The sequence below is a fragment of the Mus caroli genome, unplaced genomic scaffold (genome assembly GCF_978045245.1).
Source record: "Mus caroli unplaced genomic scaffold, Mus_caroli_1 scaffold_2, whole genome shotgun sequence".
NCBI lineage: Eukaryota > Metazoa > Chordata > Mammalia > Rodentia > Muridae > Mus > Mus caroli.
In genome coordinates this window covers 162118517-162138598 of record NW_028227257.1, presented here as the reverse complement: position 1 = coordinate 162138598, position 20082 = coordinate 162118517, and the positions used below count along the sequence as shown (strand labels likewise).

At 41.1% G+C, this 20082-nt stretch overlaps 1 protein-coding gene across 1 annotated transcript in view; it reads left to right on the top strand.

The window, feature by feature from the left end:
* Nucleotides 1–7266: 7266 nt before the first annotated feature.
* Nucleotides 7267–20082, top strand: part of Spag6 (sperm associated antigen 6) — a 51317-nt gene continuing 38501 nt past the window's right edge. Inside the window, exons 1-3 of the mRNA XM_021154982.3 lie at nucleotides 7267–7438; nucleotides 7512–7607; nucleotides 19625–19791. Of these exons, the coding sequence (XP_021010641.1) occupies nucleotides 7414–7438; nucleotides 7512–7607; nucleotides 19625–19791 (288 nt within the window). The 5' untranslated portion in view covers nucleotides 7267–7413. The remainder of the gene's footprint in view (nucleotides 7439–7511; nucleotides 7608–19624; nucleotides 19792–20082) is intronic.

Here is a 20082-nt window from a genome sequence, read left to right as displayed (position 1 = left end):
TCAAACATTGTGGATTGTATTTTAAAACACCTGACCAATGTTTCAGGATTCTGAGATACCCTGTACACAGGAATTTGTAACTCATTTCTCACTCAATGTCTAAACATTTGCTTAAATGTTCATTAAAAGGATTTTAAAATTGGGTTTCATACTTTCTCGCCAGCTGTCCCTAGTTTTATGAGAATGCTCAAAAAGCTAGATCTTCTAAGACATGACACTTTGACCTATGCAATAAACTTTAAGGTATACTAAATTACAATGTCTTATTCATATATGATGGTAAACTCAATATATTCCAAAATGACTTACAGGCAGAGAAAGTGATCACATTCAAGCCTTCCAAATGCCAAGTTCTTTAAGATAGTATACTTCAAAAAAGGAAGTCAGCCCTCCTTGGTTCCTAGAGGCAACCTAAAGCTGTGTTTTGCCCAGCCACTCCAGTCACATCTTAAACATAGGGAGGCAAGACTGTAGTGAAAAGTTCTGCCCCCTTTCAAGAAAGCAAAGTGCCAACTTGAGATTGTTTTCCTTTTCCTCACAACTGGGTCTTGAGAGAATTGAAGGATGAGATCAAAGTGCATTCATATTCATGTGAATTATCACTTTGGATTTGAATAATGCTGGATTTTTACTGTTGTATTTACACTGAACCCTAGCACTATTGCTTTTGAGGCTACACTCTTACTGCTGTGGAACTTCTATGAGACTCAAACACCAAACAGTTAGGACTGATAAACCATGCCACTTCCATACAGTATGCACAAAGGACTTTCAAAAAAGTGGAGCAATTGCAATTCTATAGACTCTTGCCATTCACATTTTGACTCCTTTCCAGCCTTCCCAATTAAAAACAAAAATAACAAACAAACAAAACCCTCCTATGCTCAGCAGGTTCACTTCCCAGAGGTTCAGGGTTTCATCTTAATGTGAAGATACAATGACACAACCTTTAATTTTCAGAAATCAGACAAATTAGTGTTATCAGTAATTAGTTCATGGGAGTGATTTTAGCTCTGATCATGATTCATTACAATTTGTTCCCCAGTGTAACTGAAGAACTCAAAAGTCAGTGCAAGCTTGAGAAAATGTGTTTACCAGCTGTTTCTATATGCGTCTCATGACAATTTTCTTAAAGGATCTTCACTGGGGGTTCCCTCAAACTCATCATTTTTCAGAGGAGAAAGAGGCTATCAGATTCAGTGGAATCTGCTTAGTTTACCAAATGATCATTTTTGATCAAAGAATTCATTTACTAGCATGCCTCCACTTCAGAGAACACATTTTAGCCCATCACAGCCTTATACTGGATATTTGGAGGAATCTTTAATCTAGGCTTAGGAAAATGTATTTTATGCACTTTAATATAGCACATATAGTCTTTCTAAACTTAATGGTGTACACTAGAGCAATCCAAGCTCACTCTGTTATCTTGGTTTGCAGTGTTTCTGGGAATACCCTTTCCCAGAAAGAGAACTAATGCTGGTCACTTGGCACTCTTCCTAAGTTTCTGCCCCACATTTGCATTTTACACATCACTTAAAAAAAAAACAAAATAAAACAAAACAAAACAACAACAACAAAACCAATGGTTTTTACAAGTTCCTCTCCACTCTGGACATCAAATGTCCTTGGTATGGCCAAGATTTTATCAGCTGCTTCTACTTGGGATGTGTCTATAAAAATGCTGAGATTATTTGGAAACTTTCAAGAACTGTAGCTTTGCTTTATAAATAAAATGATAAGCAATTCCACATTGTTTCACCAGGAAAGCAAGGTTTGAAGAATAGAAGCATTCCCTTGCAATTGTCTTCTTTACGACTACGTTTTTTTCCCTCATCGATGGGATAAGGTAATCATACTTTCTTCATATGAATGATCTTTTGAGTTGTTTATATGAGAATTACACAAATGACGTTTATTGTTCACTGTAAAGTTAAAAATGGGTTAATAGTGGAATAGAAAGTAATTCAGTTTAGAATATTTGCATTACTTCTGAAACAATAATTAATGACACTGTATGTTCTTTGTAGGGATGAGATGTGCTATAGGGTCCTCGGATTCACTCTACATTTCAGCGGAGTTCACTGTCTGACCATTTCTGTTAGAGGAACTAGACCTGCAGAACTGATAAACAAGAGATGCTATTTTTACTTCAAAGGTTTCAGAAACCTCGCAAAACCTTTCTGTACGTTTGCAGTGACTTTCAGGAGTCAGCTCACACAAACAATCAGTTTCTGAAATAATCAGTGTTCAGGACATTTTGGCTTGAGACTAGTCTGAGAAAAAAAACCGCAAAAGTTTAAAAAAAAAAAAAATTGGAACCTCGCACATGCGCATTGAGGTGCAGCTGCACCGTCACCCTTCTCCTCCTCTCCCTTCCTAAATAAGCTAACGAGTCTCGTCCCTTCCTCTGGGACCCGGTGTACGCCCCGGGTGACCTGAGCTGGCTGCCGGGGACCTCGCAGGGTTCTCACACAGTCCTGGCAAAGGGATCTGGAGCACTTCCCAACCCTGCCCGCCGCTTGGGAGCGTCCCGGGAGGAGACCGGCCGGGCAGGCCCAGCCTAGCGGCCGCGGGGCGTCTCTTGGTTGCTCCCAGGCTGCGGCCTGGCCGTTCGGTTCTGAGCCGAGGCAGCCGAGGCCTCGCCCGGGTCCTGGCCGCGCTCTTCCCAGGCGCACCGCCGGAAAGGTTGGGGGGAGGCGGCGACTCCTGCCGAGACTCCTAGCGACTTGCGAGGGAGGCCTGGCCGCCTAACCCAAAGGGAAGGAGAGGCCTCTCTTCGGTCAGCCCCGCAGGCTCCAAGGCCCGAGAGCGGCCGGAGGCCAGAGCGGGGACCGGAGGCCGCGGAGGCAGGCGGGTGCGCGACCAGACGCTTCCGCACTCCGCCCGCGCGCTCCCTCCCTTCCCGGGGCCCCAGGCGCTCCCCGCCCTGCACCCCCCCCCGCGCGCGCGTCCCCGTGACCTCGTGGGCTGTTCTTCCCACTCTGCCCCCATGTCCCCACCCCGCTGCCCTCTCCTGAGCCTGAGGTTCCGAGGATGCTCCTGGGAGCTAGAGAAACTTTGGGCGAGTGAAAACGCAGAGGAGGCCCGGGCCTTGCCCTCAGCCCAGCCGGGCACGTTGATGCTGGTCACGAACCACGGGCGCGCCCCTCTCTTCGGAGACCCTCGCACACCGGTGGCACTGATCCACCCGCACCTCGCCCCCCAGCACCCCCCCCCCATCAACCTTGGGTCTAGACCGCATAGCCTCGTCTGGGGGACCTGCACCTGAGCCGTGCGTGCGATCCGTCCATAGATGCCAGGGTAGTCTGCAGCGAAGCACCTTCCAGGGTTGTCTCTTGTGTTTGGTACAACAATAATAAGAGAATTTTAAGCACCGGAGTGCAAATTCCCACATGATTTCTTAAAAAAGCCCAACAATAAAATTTGGGAGACATGGCGGGGGGTGTCTTGAGATGGTGGCAGATAATTTTAAATGTAGAGCGTTCACGGAGTTGTCTTTCTAGCCATGCTGGCTTTGGAGCAAGTTTTAATAAAGAAAGCTCTTGTAAGTAGGATGCTTACATGCATATACTGCGCAGCAATAATTTGTTTTGCTCTGCATGTTACAGCATATTACGCTGGTTGACTCCTACATTTAAAACGTAGATTTATTTAGTAATCACCACTGTGCTCCTTGGTTTTTCGGGGGGTGGGGTGAGGGCAGTGAAGTCATCACTCGGATCATAACTTTCCTTGGGAGGGAACCAGATGCCTTGGAGCTTAGCATTCACCCAGACACTTGAGGGTGAGGGGAGGGGATGGGGAAAGCCATGTGTTGGTGGATCTAGCTCTGCCGGACTAGTCACGGTCACCTTGACATTGTACTGGCCTGAAAAGCACTACTAGACCCTTAAGACATATGAGGTTGACCGTAAAATACTTGAGAAGTAAAGTCAAATACGAATAAAATACAAGTACAACATACACTGAGAAATGTCAGCCTTCCACTCTCTAGGGAAGTTCTACATCTTGCTCTGGGGGCAAATTTGCTGGCACAACTCAATGGTGTGCTCTCACCTGACTGCAAAGACCTGATACTTACACTTCAAACAAGGACTGTTATAATTCAGATAGCCCTGGGTTTGCTTTCTTCATTAAGATCACATCTGAACCCACCTATTTGGCCGCCGTGGAGCACACAGTACTTCTGCCAATTAGAGTGAAGCTACTTCAGTGATTTTCCGGTCGATGTTGGCAAAAGGATCGTTGAAGTTCACAAATTGACAAATAACAGCTACCAATAGAACGCCTTTGAAAAATTGCCAACATGTTTGAATGGAAAAGATTTCATATCTATATGAAGCAGATACCGTTCTGTTAATAAGTTTTTCCTAGTTTTAAACTGTCTGGATAGTGTGCCAATCCCTACCTTACTCAAACCCTCTCATCCTTGCTCCTCAAACACAAAATTTGGAATGATTATAGACCTGAAATCAATAGTAGGCATACACATGTTGAATTAATACAGACTGAATTACATGGAGAATAAATGATTTTTCTCCTTCATGCTCTGGAAGACAGGCACATTCTCTCAAGAGCAAAGTGTCTGAAACACAGGGATATTGTTATGTGTTCAGCTTAAAAGGAGACTATCTGCACACTTTAAGTACCTCAACAGGCTTCTGAAATAGAGAACTTTACCTTGTAAAATTCAGCGAGGAACTAGAAAAGAGAAGTGTTAAAACTACCTTTTATTCATGAGTAGCATATAGCCCCACAATAGTGGAATTTTCTGGATTCTCAGAGGAAATTTGTAAATAGAAACAACAAGATTCAAAAACTGGTTTTATACTTTTGGGGTTTCAGTGTCATTTTCATAAATAAGTAGGGAATAATTTTGAGATTGTATTACTAGCCTTTCCCAAAAGGAAGCAAAGCCTTCCAAACTTTCAGTTTTTCAAGTGAATATTTCACTACCAGTCAAATGCATAGTTTTATTTGGCAATTTCATGATACACCTTTAAATTCCATTGGTGCTTTAAGAACAATAGTCTTAGTTTGATAATACTTTAAGTATTCTTTTGAGTAGTTCTTCATTTAAGTATTAGCTTAAAGGTTTACATGTGGTCTTGGAACATTCATGTAACTATGTAAAATAGAGATACATTTTGTCTTAAAGTTAGGACATTGAAAATGGGTCAGAACCAAAGGAGTTGAAGGGGATTGCAACCCTAAAAGAAGAACAACAATACCAACCAACCAGTCCCCCAAGAGCTTCTAGGGACTAAGCCATCACCAAAGAGTACACATGGCTCCAGCTGCATACATTGCAGAGGATGGCCTTGTCGTGCATCGATGGGAGGAGAGGCCCTTAGTCCTATGAAGGCTTGCTAGATGCCCCAGTGTAGGGGAACTGAGGGTGGGGAGGTGGGAGTGGTGGGTGAGTGGAGGAACACCCTGATAGAAGCAGGGGGAGGGAGGGTAGGGTAGGGGTTTGGGGGGACCTGGAAAGGGGATAACATTTGAAAAGTAAATAATGAAAATATCCAATTTAAAAAAAAAAGAGTATGGGTCAGGAAATATAGAATGGCTTTCTTTTCAGTTACAGTAATCTCTTCACTATATGTTATATTTAAATTACCAACAATTCCACTTATGGGTACATTATGATCATTATCTTATATTTCTTCATTGAACTTTAAATGGCCTTGGGGGAAAAACTGATAAAAACAAAGATAACTTCTTTACTCCATCTAGCTTCTTCAGATATGAAATAGGCATCCTATAATGTGTTTCAACAGGATAATAAATTCTACTAATGGGCATTGTTCATGAATACAGACTTTATAGTTTTAAATATCTTTTCTACTTGACTTTTAAAACCTAGCATCCCATATGGAGGTTATTGAATTCCTAACAATTTTAAAGTAGAAAATAAATAGAACATAGAAATAGAAAATAAAGAGCAAAGCACTTACTAAAAATGGAGGGTGTAGCAATTTAGAAGTTTGAATTGTCTAAAGACTGAAACTAAGCACCGGGACCTTTAAGTTGTGAGGGTTTTTTGTTTGTTTGTTTTTTGTCTTCAAAATGCTACAGGGAACTAAAAATAAATTAAGTATACTCTATTAGCAATTTTAATAATTCACTCGGGGTCTCCTTCTACATCTGTACCTGGGAGCAGACACTACTGCTTTAGAGGCCCTGTTGGGGAGAATGTAGATGACCACTGTGAAACTTCCAGAGTTAAGTAAAAGGATGTGTCACTGACTGCTGACCTACAGAAGCCAAAGGCTGTCCCGGGCTGTGAAGAGGATAGACACACTAGTCCCAGCCTTCTAGGACTCCAGGGAATACTAAGGCTTCTTCAGAGAGCTCCTATCAGGATGAGACTTTAAAAGTGACTGGAATAGAAGATTCCAAGTGTGAAAACTAGAGATGTGTGTGCTTCTTGGTGATAGAAAGATTTCCGGTCTGTCCCGATTAGGCAGCAGCTGTGGCTAGTTGTCCATTTGACACCTGGTGAAATGGTAGTTTCAGAGAGAGAAATATTTAAAATTGACACCTGTCACTGAAACATTTGGTACAGAATTTTAAGAGAGGAGCTAGAACTAAGGGTAAACTGTAGTGCCTAAATTTGGTGAAAAAGAAAAGGCTGCGGAGCTCCATTTATGTGAGCTGATCTTTTCAGATAAAAAGAAATGTCTCTTTTGGAAATGTCACCGAGCAACAAAATAAGGCCCGAATTTAAAAGAAATTGTTTTTTAGAAGTCATATTGAAATATAGAGACAGCAAACTTGGTTGTCATTAGAAAAATCTGCAAGATGGATATTTATCATATTGTTTTCTTTTCTGCTTTTCCACAGACTCTCTAAGTGTCTTTAATTGTTGTTAATATATCGTAATTCAGTGTATGGGCAAGATTGCTGTGACTCTCCAGAAATTCGGAAATCAGAAGTGCCAGGTAAGGAAGAGAGGCATTAAGAGCAACAAGGAGTAATGTTGTGTTGCCAGTGTTGCTTTGATCCGGGGACACGACCGCGCTAACGCGTCTATCTGACTGACGCCTGGTCCCTGAGCACACCCCTTCTCTCCAGCCCCTAGCCCGCTCGCGCTGCAGTCGGGAAAACCCTGCCTCGTGGATGGGTCGGCATAGACCAAATCCTCTCCGGAGACTCTTGCTCCCTGTGCACAGTCTGCAGGGAAGTGACAACCGACGGACTGTCACGAGCAACACTGGAGTCCCAGCTTACCAGGTCCTCTCTCCACCACTCCATCGACCACTGTGACGTCATGCCTGGGACTTCACTGTTGCGACAGGACGGCTGCGTTCCGATTCCGACTGGTTGCCCCGGAGTGTGGGTACACAGAGCAGTCCCGAGGGACGTTGAGGGGTCGCGGCGAGCGGACCCGACACGCGCTGCGGCACCATGAGCCAGCGGCAGGTGCTGCAAGGTAGGAGCCTTGGGAAGGCGCCCCGACGGGCTGGCTCCTAGGGTGGGCTACTCCACTTCGCCTCTCTCTGCAGTGTTTGAGCTGTACCAGAACGCCCGGACCCGGTTTGTGCAGATGGTGGCGGAGCAGGCGACCAGACCCCAGAACATCGAGACACTGCAGAATGCTGGTGAGCCTTCACAGCTCAGGGGACCCTGGTCCCACACCTCATCCTGAATCCATCTTCCTCCTTCATCGCCCTGGCCTCATCCTTCATCCCGCACTTCATCCTCACACCACCCAGCGCCCTAGCCTCGCTTGGTCCCCGTCCTCTTTCTTTCCCAGCTGCCCACATTGTCTTCATGCTCCCTTATTAGCTCAGCTTTTGGGGAGCCGAGGAAGTAGGCTAAAGTGGTGCCAAGTTCCTCCGGACTCCCTCCCCTCCGCGGTATCTTGTGGGTGAGGCAATGGAGGAGACCTGATATTATTTCCATCTTCGTTGTAATCGCCCTGCCAAATGAACTGCCAGAAGTCATTTTCCTGGATGGGAATGTACCCTAACCAGACCTAGTCTATCGGGGTGCCTTCTCGTCACTCCTTGATCACATTCACTTCCTAGAAGCAAAGAGATCCCAGGCTGATTTCACCGGTCTGCTCTAGGCATTAATGCAGTAAGAGTAGTATGCTTGAGTTTTTTTCCCCAGGACATTCGAAGCAGGCAAAACGGACCTGGTTTTGTGAATTTTACAGGGCATCCTTTTCCCACCTCTTAGTCTGAAAGGAAGGAGGGGAAAGAGGAGAGGTCACAGTTAGTGAAATCCATCTTTGTTCCACCACCACTAGTGAGTGTGTGTGTGTGTGTGTGTGTGTGTGTGTGTGTTTCTGAAGAGACAACACTGATGGGGCACCAAACACAGACCACAGAAAGGATTCCATCCACATCTAGTTTGGAGAACCAATGAGCTTACTCAGCATTACTAACAGGAACCAGTGGAATCTACCAGTGGCTACACCTCTGAAAATACCTTTCCCCGTCAGCCACCTTACTCACTTAGACATCCTGGAGAAGGTCCGGACTTCATAAGCCTCTGCTCTAAATGTCTTTGTCTGTAGTCACCTTATGACTTGAGGCTGAAAGACAGAGAGAGACAGAGGGACACACACACACACACACACACACACACACACACACACACACCAAGGGGCCACCAGCATCGTCCACTTACTAGGTCTTAAGAAAACCTCAGTTTACAGGATGAGATCTAATTTAAAACTAGTTTAAATGAACACATCATTAAAATAAACTAGACAAATAAACTAGCGCATCTAGACAGCGCTTACTTCTGGGTTTCTTTGAGGAAGCACCTTCTCTTGATCAGATTCTTTGTTTCCTCGCTGAATTTTACTGTTTGTCCCTTAGGTGCTCTCTGGTTGTGAAGGGGAGCCATTTATAATAAAGTATGTTTTCAATATTTAATTGTAAATTTACAATACTTGTAAATCTGGGCTCTGCCAGTGCCATCTTTTAAAACTTCAGAACAGATTACAGGGAGGATACTGTGGGAGAAATTCTTTGATCCTAATTTCCATCTTTTCAGTTTTGTTTCAGGCTATATAAACTTTTGTCTCTAGAACCTATGCCATAGTCAAGATACTTTATGACAACGATCTCTTGTATTTTTCTTTTAAATTTTAAATGAGCGTGTATGTGCTTGCCCGGTGCCATGACAGAAGAGGACAGATTTGGAGGTCAGCTCTCTCCTTGCACTTCCTGGGTTCTGGATATTGAACCCAGGTTGTCAAGCTTGCCATCAAACAAGTAGAGCCACCACTAAACTGCCTTGTATAGTGCTACTAAATCAAGGTCACTTCCAGCTGCTGTCTCTAACCTGTACAACCCCTGAACCAGTTATCTGTTTAAAAATGTTGCCATTTCGGAACTCATTTTGTCCTGTAATTGTTTCATGTATATTAATTTTCCTCATGTACAAAAATTTTGTTATGGAATTTTACATTTTAAAGACACAGTTACTTTTAAACTGATTTTTTTCTCAGTCCTCAATGTACTCGGTGAATAGGTGCTTGCTACTTACAAGGATTACTGCTTGGATTATGTATATGTAGTAAAAAAAAGTACTTTTTAAATAAAAAATACTTTAGAATAATACTGAAATATTAAATTAAATCTACAGAATACTGAAGATAAAGAGTATCTTTAGGAATCTTAATGACTGGTTGCCTCTTCCCATCAGAGTACAAGGTAGAATACATTGTCAGTTTTGTTTTGTTTTGTTTTGTTTTGTTTTTATTTTTAAGTCAAGGTTTTTAGCCTTGGTGCCCAGGTTGGTCTTCAACTCTCTGTCCCTCCTGCCTCAATTCTACCAAGTAGCTAGGGATATGAACAGGATATAATGCTCCAAGTGTATGGGGAATTTAACATAAACTAGCTGGCTAAATGGTCAAAGTATAGGAGGCTTGTGGCTCAGATCTGTAAGTCTGGTTTGTGAAGAAATGAATACAAGGGAGATATAGTAGTCTTTCAAAATTATCCACTTAATGGCACATTAAGATTTTTTTCTTTTCTGGGGAAACATATTTTTAACATACTTAAGTTTATCTAGATCTCATAATTCTAGCAGTAGTTTAAAATCATGAGTATCCCTGTAGTTCAAAACAACTTACAAGTTTTATTCTGAAACATTTTTTTCCTTCCTAGTCAATAAGATTAACCATTCTAATGACATATTCTTAAAAAAAAAATCACCATGGACTTAAACATTGCGATCAGGCTTTGACAGTAAGGTGTTGGTACATTTTACTGTTGACTTTGATATATGGTCTATGTATCTGGCAAGATTTTTTTGTTCCCCATCTCCAAACATATTCTTTAATTAAACATGCAGCATGGGTCCAGGATAATAAGAAAACATTTTCCATATAGGCATAATGAGCAAAGCATAATTCTCTTGCTAAGAATTTTGTAATCATTGTATGTGAAAGGAATTTTAAAAATGAAGGTTATTACAAACTTTGACTTAACTGTTTAAAGAAGTTCTCTGTCTTTAGGTACTACTGGTGGTTATCAAATAATAGTGAAGGTTGTCAGCCTATGAGATCTCCTTGGGAAACACCATGGCAATTTGAATGAAGTCAGTCTTGGAAAACCTTCACAGATAAAGCCCTGGAGGTTAGGGGCTGATTGTAAATTTAAGCTGGCTTCATAAGGAGCTTTAGGCTTCTCTGTCCAAACAGACAACAACCACCACAACAAAACAGTCTTATCAAACCAGAAGGTCTTTAAAAGTAGACAGAGAAAAGTCCAGGATCCCATAGGAACTGAGATTGGACTGACAATCTGCCTGGATCAAGGCAGGTCTGCAGAGACCAGTTTCAAGCCCATGACTGTCAATTGATCAGTAATTTACTGACTGGGAGAAGGAGGAGGAACAAGAGGTGGTATTTGCTATTGGTTGGTTGGTTTTTAAATACACAATGAATGCTTTATTGTTTGTTTTTGGCTTAGATCATTCTTTGTGTAAGTTGATTTTAGGAAGCAAAACTGGAATTTCTGCCAACAGTTGTGTTGGTCCTAGGAGAAATGCGCGGCTACATTCTGGGAAGAATGTTGGCCATGCCTGAGTCAATGGGCTGCCCTGTGAGATACAAGTTAGGCTGTGTTAGTTTCCAAAGAGGAATGTTGGCTTTGCCTTATACTTCCTGCCATAATGATCATTCAATATTAATTTTTAAAGGCTTATTTTACTTTGTGCATATGAGTATTTTGCCTGCATATATGTGCACCATGTGTAGGGATGGTACCCATGGAGGTCAAAAGAGAATCCCCTGGAAATGGAGTTACGGGTGGCTGGATGGTTGTCAGAAATCTGAGCTCTTGACTGTTGAGCCATCTCTCCAGCCACTCAATGTTAAATTCATGGCTTGTTTGGGTTATTTCAGAAGTCCAGCTGACAATAAGTGATATTTGTGTATGTTTAGAGAGAATAACCTCTGCCTAGTTTTTAAAACATTTCTAAGCTTTGTGTCTGTCATGTCAGTCAGTGTCAAAGAATGCAGTAGACTACATTGTTTTTTCCATTTTTAAAAAAAATATAGGCTTGGTATTACAGACTTAAATTATCAGCATGCATCTTGCTAAAGTCATCTAGAACTCATGATCTTCCTGCCTCAGCCTCCTGAGTGCTGGGATTGCAGGTGTGCACACCACACAAACTTATAACATGCATTCATAAAAACCCTGAAATCTAATTTTAAATGAAATAGATGTCAATAAAGACATTGGCCTCTTGCCAAAAGAATCTGTCAAAAAATATACTTATTTATTTCACAGTTACTTGTTAATTTTTTATTATATGTCAAGTTAGCTACTATATATGATATTTCTGTAGAAAAAATTTCCTTTTAATTAGTAAAATATTCTCACTCTTCTTTTGGTACCAGGAAACTTGTGTACCATCACCAACTGCAATAATAATCTTAATCTATATTTCTGATACAGTTATGAATGCCCTCCTCTGATGCGTAGCTATTGAAAGTTACCATTTTAAATGTATCACTTCTGTGTGTACTGTGGATTGAACCCAGGGCCTCTAACATGCTAAGCGTGTAAGGTGCCATTTATACACATCTTTTAAAGTAAACTTTCTGTAATGTGCATACTGTAAACAGTCTAAATATTTTAGAATGAGTGTGTGCAATAAGGATTTAACTATGTGAAGATTGTGTGTATGTGTGTGTGTGTGTGTGTGTATGTGTGTGTGAGTGTGTGTGTGTATGTGTGTGTGAGTGTGTGTGTGTGTGTGAGTGTGTGTGTGTGTGAGTGTGTGTGTGTGAGTGTGTGTGTGTATGTGTGTGTGAGTGTGTGTGAGTGTGTGTGTGTGTGAGTGTGTGTGTGTGTGTGTGTATGTGTGTGTGAGTGTGTGTGTGTGTGTATGTGAGTGTGTGTGTGTGTGTGTGAGTGTGTGTGTGTGTGTGAGTGTGTGTGTGTGTGAGTGTGTGTGTGTGTGAGTGTGTGTGAGTGTGTGTGTGTATGTGTGTGTGTGTGTATGTGTGTGTGAGTGTGTGTGAGTGTGTGTGTGTGTGTGTTTTGCTAGACATTGAACTCAGTCTCATATATGCAAGTCATGTACACTACCATTGAACTACATATATTGCTAGCCTCAGACAGTTTTCTAATGAATTGCCTTACAAATATTTTTTCTGCAGACATTACCCCTGAAACCTGAAGCAGCAGCTAGTCTTTTGGTTCAGCCCTTATACTTAACATCCTGACTTCTCCCTAGATATTTTAATTATCTGCAGTTTTATAGTCATATATGTTGCAAAAAAAATCAATAAAAAATCATCAGTAGAAGAAGACAAGCTAAAAAAAAATCAAGATTTTCAATTGTCTACACAACTTTTGAACCACATGGAACTGTGTCTTTATGGTGTGATTTAAAGGGAGAGAACAGTTTAAATGGTCCATAACATATTAAATGGTCCAAACTTAAAGTTGAATTTGTAATTGCATTATTACTATACTTAACAATATATGCATAACATGAAAATAACTATCATAAAATATTTTTATTTTTTTTAACTAAAGTTTATTTGAAATGAAATCAATTTGCATGGTTGGTTCATTTGCCATCAGTGAACATTTATGGCATGCATACATGCCAAATGGACACCAGACACATGTGCTGATCATGCAAATATTAAAAGGAGAGTTCCCGCCCTTCAGTGGCTGATTTGCTAATGTATGTAGTTTTTGTATGTAATATATATCACACACATAACATGTATAATATGTAGTATATATTACACATGCAATATATAATATGTAATGTTATATATGTTTATATGTATATAACTGTTATATATCTATATATTACTATTTATTTGAAAGACACCTAAATCAAGATTTGGGTATGAGAGGTGCTGTACAGGGGATACATCTTGGTGTAAGTATTACCTCTGTTAAAGGTCTAGAAGGTAGCCAGATGCAACTGCTTTTAGGCAGAGAAAACATTATGTGTAAAGACAGAAACTCAAGAAAGAAAAGAGGTGGCACTGAACAGAAAAGACCAGCACTGAGGTCTGGCTGGAGCTTGGGAACTAGGGCAAGGGTAGGAGAGTCAGTTGAAGCTGGAGGGCAAAGCAGGCCTACTCATGAAGTTTGCATTTGTCTTGCAAGAAAAGAAAAGCCATCATAAGTCTGCAGCCAGAGAACAGCCAGGCCAGTGTTGTGTTTAGGAACATGATTTTGGGGTTAGTGTGGAAAATAGCTTGGTAAGGTTTAAACAGCACCAGGATGAGGTGGTGCCTGTCACATGGATATGAGCTGGCAAGTGGGTGAAGTCTGCCTAATGGAGTGACTTAGAATGGAAGGCGGGGTCAGGTAAGCACAAAGACAAGTTGGGAGATAACTCCCATAAATCTTGTTGTTTGGACACACCAGCACCATTCAGAAATGGAGAACACATCGAAGCAGAAGGACTGGCTTTCCCTCTATAGGAACATGGAGGGAGGAGTGTCTGTCTGAGGCAGCGAGCAGCTTGGAGACAGAGCGAAGCTTCGAAAGGAGGTCTTAGCTGGAAAGAGGGGTAGATGCATGGAGCTTACATCTTTATTTGAAAATTATGTAAAAGCCCATTTAATATTTTTCATGTAATTGTGTTCTAATAACTTTCTCTACAGTATAATACAACATAATTGGAAGTAACTTTTTCATGCAGTGCTAGGGATTGAATCCTTGCTAGGTGTGCATAGCTCACGCCATCTATGAGCTATATGCTCAGCCCTGGAGTAACATGTATATTCTCTCATGAAATCTTGTGGGCAGATAGTAGTGTCTGATCAACTCAAGGGTGAGACAGATTCACTAGGAAAATTAGGGGATCTTTTACTTAATGTATAGAAGATAACTACAGCAATGCTAATGCCAGAATAACAGGAGTAACTCATTGGCAGTCCAGAGGCTGTGATACTCACGGGCAGTCCCTCTTGACGGGCTCTTAGTTTTCAAGTACTCATTGTGACCTGTGGACTCCTAAGCAGACAGTTGGGTAAAGAGAAAGCTGCTGTGCTTTTTTCTTCTCTTTTCCCACTTCTTTTCTCCCTGTCTCTGTCACTTTCCTTCTTTAGTGAGCGCTTGTTTTTATATCGTCCTTCTCACGTCTGTGTGTTTTTAGAACAAATCTATTATCTTCTGTCACCTGTCCATCACACGGCTCTGTGGATGAGACCAAGGGTTATTGGCACAGTAGGCACGCGTCTTAGCTAGGATTTCTATTGCTGCAATGAGACGCCGTGACCCAATGCAAGCTGGGAAGGAAGCAGTTTATTTGGCCACACTTTCTCATCACAGTCCACCACTGAAGGAAGCTGACAGGAACTCAAACCGGGCAGGAACCTGGAGGCAGGAGTTGATACAGAGACCATGGAAGGGTAGTGCCTTATGGCATGATCCCTATGGCCTGCCCAGCCTGCTTTCTTACAGAACCCAGACCACCAGCCCAAAGATGGCACCACCTACAACAGGCTGGGCCCTTCCCTGTCAACCACTAGTTAAGAAAATGCCTTACAGTCAAATCTTATAGAGGCATTGCTTTTTCCATCTAAGGCTCCCTCCTTTCAGGTAATTCTAGCTTGTATCTATCTAGTTGACATAAAGGAAGCCAGGGCAGGGAGTGTTCTACTGAGGTACAACCTTATCACTGGAATAATGAAGTCTCCTTGCCAGTGTAAAGGTAAGAACACATCTCCTAGGTAAAGAAAAGTGCCTGAAGATTGCTACATATAAAACACAAGCTGTAATTTAGGAGGTAGACATTTGGGGCACTATTTGAAAATTTGTTTGCTTCCCTAAAAAAAAAAAAATTAACTTTCTCAAGGTCACTTATTTAATGACGTTATTCAAATCAAAGTATTTCAAACAGATTCTATTTTCTGTAATTTTAGATATTTTAGAAAATTTGTGTTGCGTTACTGTCTAAAGGAATGTATGATGTTTATGACATAGCAGAAACACAGAAAAAAATCAGTTAACTGATCTGGGACAGAAGAAAAAGAATTAACAGTCATCTATTGGCTTTGCATTTTTAAAAAAGGTGTGTGTGTGTGTTTCTGTATTATGGTGTGTGTGTTTGTGTGTTTTTCTGTATGTATGGTGTGTGTGCCTGTGTGCTTCTCTCTCTCTTCAGTCTCTGTCTCTGTCTCTGTCTGTCTGTCTGTCTTCTCTCTGTCTGTCTCTCTGTCTCTGTCTCTGTCTCTGTCTCTGTCTCTGTCTCTCTCTCTCTCTCTCTGTTTGTGTGTGTGTGTGTGCAGGTACCTGAAGAAGTCAGAAGAGGGTCCCCTGGAAGTGAGTTAGTGAAGTTATAAGTGCCTGGTGTTACAGGGAATTGAATTTCGGTCTTCTGGAAGAACAGCAAATGCTCTTAACTTTTGATTTATCTCTCCAGCCCTGCCTTAATATTTTATAAGTTAGATGGATTTGAAAAAATGGAGAAAACATAAAAGGAAAAAAATTCCTCTGACTATGTGAACTGTTGAAATAAACACTGAAATTTCCCAAATCAGGAGGCTTGTAGTTGGTTAGTTGTAACTAATAAGCCATCACTAATAAATACTTATAATTAAATATTATAACATAATAATTCACTTTAAAGTACCCCCGGAGCTCGTGTCTCTAGCTGCATATGTAGCAGAAGATGGCCTAGTCGGCCATCATTGGAAAGAGAGACCCCTTGGTCTTGCAAACTTTATATGCCTCAGTACAGGGGAACACCAGGGCCAAGAAGTGGGAGTGGGTGGGTAGGGGAGTCGGGGGGAGGGTATGGGGGACTTTTGGGATAGCATTTGAAATGTAAATGAAGAAAATACCTAATAAAAATTTTTTTAAAATTTACTTTAAACTTTTTATCTTATTTATTTGTTTTACAGACAGGGTCTCACTATGTTGCCCTGGCTGGACTGGAAGTTGCTATGGAAAGTAAGCTGGTTTTAAACTCACAGAAATTCTCCTGCCTCTGCCTCTCTACTGCTGAGATTAAAAATGTGTTCCGCCATTCATGGCTATTTTTTTTTTTTTACAGTCTTAACAGTTTAGAGTTCTTGTGGTTTAATTTTAAATGCAATCTAATATGAGTAACCCAGTATTGACTTTACTCAACTACGTATTTCAAAAGCTAAGAGGCTGCTTCCTTTGCTTAAATATATCAAAAAGAAAAGGAAAAGATATCAGAATCATTGGAAAAAAATAAAATTACATTGTGATTCTTAAAAAACATGGTTATGGTCTCAAAAGTGCATTCATTGTGATACTTTACTATGTATGTTTTGACCTCTTTTAATAAAACTGTCATATTTATTATAAATATGCCAATCAATACTTGAAAATAAGTCAACCCAAAGGAAGAGATGGGTTAAACCCTCAATACATTTCTCCAGTAAAGGCGTAGGCCAATAGGCACAAGAGAAGATGCTGGACACTCTTAGCTGGGAGACGCACATCAGCCCCGTGCAGCTGCTGTACTCTGCACAGCTTTAGGATAGTGCTGCTTGGGGTAGAAATACTGGGCCCTTTGTGGTGTAGCTGCTGTTGAAAGCAGGTAGTTGGGGATGGTTAACGACCACTTGTAAACAGACAACACCCGCATACAGTTAAAAAGGATGAAAAGGTAAGTTTGTTATTTGTATTTTATCACAGCACAAGGACAAAAGTAAGGAAGTGCTAAAAAGAAAACTATTTTTTTTTAATACCCCAAAACTTTCTAGAAATAACCTGTGTCTGAATTTGGTAATTACTCTAACTCTTTATTTTGTATTCTAAACATTTTGTTGCGAGATTTCTGACGTTATCTCTCTTAGAAAGTCTAGTGAAAAGGACAAACAGCACTCCCAGACGTCAGGGCTTGGCTAACCCAGATCCTGAGCCACATGTGAGCAGGCAGCACCTCCCACACAGGCAACCGCCTTACAGAACATGGTCCAATCTGGCCAGTTTAAACACAGAAATCACAACCAAATGAAACTTGAAACTAGGAAGACTCACAGGCTGTATAATTAAATACACCTTGACACACAGTTGTTTCTAGGTTATGCTATTTCTGGTCTGATCTCATGTTATTGTGAATGCTATTTTTTCCTCTTTCAAATGTTTCTAAATATAGAGTGATGTAAGGATATTTGGTAATATTTGATTTTTGACTATCACCATGTATATACATATATATTCATTATATACAGCTTTCTAACTTTTTAAATTATATTTTTACTTATGGTTTTGTGTGTCATGTGTGGGTGTGAATGTGCCACAGTTTGCATGTAGAGGCCAGAAGATAACTGGAGTGGTTAGTTCTCTCCATGTGAGTCCTGGGGATGGCACTTAGGTAGTTGGCTGGGGACAAGTGCTTTTCTCTGCTGACTCATTGGTCTTTACCAGGACATATTTTTAAGGAATGGGTGTAAAGATGTCAAGTTTAATATATATGTACATTAAATAACATTTGGAAAGTCAAGGGCACTTTGTTCCAGTTTGAATGCTGTCATTGTTTCTTGTAATGTTAGACTTAAAGTGGTGACTTGGAAGCAGAAGCAGCACTTGGAAAGGACTGGCACAAGGAGTTAAATATCTTGTGAGATAACTGTAATGTATTTATTACTGGGTTCCCTTCCCTGGCCTCCTCAGTTCTCAACACACATTTGTTCACTAATTATCAACAGATAATGTCTGAATTCTAATCTCATTCCATCAGTTCTTAACTGTGAATGATTTATGTAGTCCTGCTCGTCTTCAATTCCTTTATTTGTGAAAGAGAGGGCCTAGTTCCTAGGTTTGTCATGAGAGTTAAGTGAATTAATATGGCACACGGCTCCTAGAGCAATGCTTTTGCGTGAAATTCCCAGTCCATATACACGACTTACTACGATGGTGATGATGGCCATATGGCTGGCCACTGTGTATTCAACCAAATATGAGAGAGTTAGTGATACGTTGTTTCCTTAGAACAAGGATTCGTTTAAAGATCCATGAAGCTGGTTATTGCTACATTGTGTGTGTGTGGGGTGTTTCTCCTATTTTTTCCCACTTCCTTTCTTCCTTTCAACCTCCTAACACTAGATAGGAGAGAAAAACAGGTAAAGGGGAAAGGGAGAGACATTATCTATTGTTAGACTAATTCCTGCTGATTAGGGGTGTCAAGTTTCTTGGAGTAAGTTTGTTCTTTGCAACAGGATATCTAATTATTTCCTCCTCCTCCTCCTCCCCCCTTCTTCCCTTCTTTTTTGTGCTCCATTACTTAACAAACTGCAACCAACAGCATCCAACCAACAACCCACCCACCCCATAGCATTTATATACCCTCTGAAAAAGCCTCAGAATCCAAAATGTCACACAATTGCAGAACACATCGGCAGCTGTCAAAAATCCTGCCTCTGCTACAGCACAAGACAAATCATAGTCAGTTGCTGTGGACAGCCTGAAGCAGTCTCCTAGCCCTGGAATTAAAGCAAAAACATATTCTTATCATATTTCTATTTTTTTTAAAGAACCAAAATTAGAAAGCATTATAGAGATACGCATGCCTAATGACTCACTCTCCTAGCTCCCTCAAGTGTGAGAGAGAACCTGAAAATTTTTTCTGTAAGAAAATGTAGAAAAGACCAGATAAAACAAAGGATCTGGGAGATCCTTTGTTTTTGAGAGACAGGACTGGCAAAGGTGGCAGGGCTGGGGGCTGGGCTTTGCCTCAGATACTCTAACCTTTCTCTGCATCCCTCCTGATGACATCATCAGGAGTAAATTGTGAGTTCTCACCCAGCTCCAGAGCTGGATCTCCCCTCTGCATGTGCTAGTAATTTTGGCGGCTTGCACGATTTTGTGTCTTGACCATCGGATGTCAGTTAGTTTTCAGTGAGTACTTGGTGTGTGTGTGTGTGTGTGTGTGTGTGTGTGAGAGAGAGAGAGAGAGAGAGAGAGAGAGAGAGAGAGAGATTTGAAGTCATGATTCCTCTGCCTCAGCCCCTGAGAGCAGGGCATTACAGGCATGTATCCCTATGCCTAACTCTCAGTTGTTCTATTTACTTGTTTTACTAATTTTTTGTTTATTTTTAAATCTCATTTTCTGACTGAATATGTGCAGAATCACATGTTTTGCTTTTTAAAGTAAAATTTGGCTGAGTTCTGTTTCTTACTCTTTAACTCAGGTGTAATGTCTTTGCTGAGGCCTCTTCTTCTGGACGTGGTCCCAACCATTCAGCAGACTGCTGCCTTGGCTCTGGGGAGGCTGGCCAACTACAACGATGACTTAGCAGAAGCAGTCGTGAAGGGTGACATTCTTCCACAGCTTGTATATTCATTGGCAGAGCAGAATGTAAGACTTTTTCAAAAACCTTTTTTTTTTGTCTTAGATTTTACAAATTGATACCTTTGGCACAATTGTAAACTGGAAGGCATTAGAATCCCAGAATGCTAGTAGAACCTTGAATCCCTATATGTACATGAGAATATCTTTAGGGAATTTTGCTTTGGGACTTAAAGGCATTTTTTTTTTTTACTACTGCTAATTTAAGAGGACCATGCAAAAAGTTCAGGGGATAGACACACACACACAGTGTTTCTTTACACTTCAAAGTTCTAGATCTACCTCAAGAAAGAGGACAAC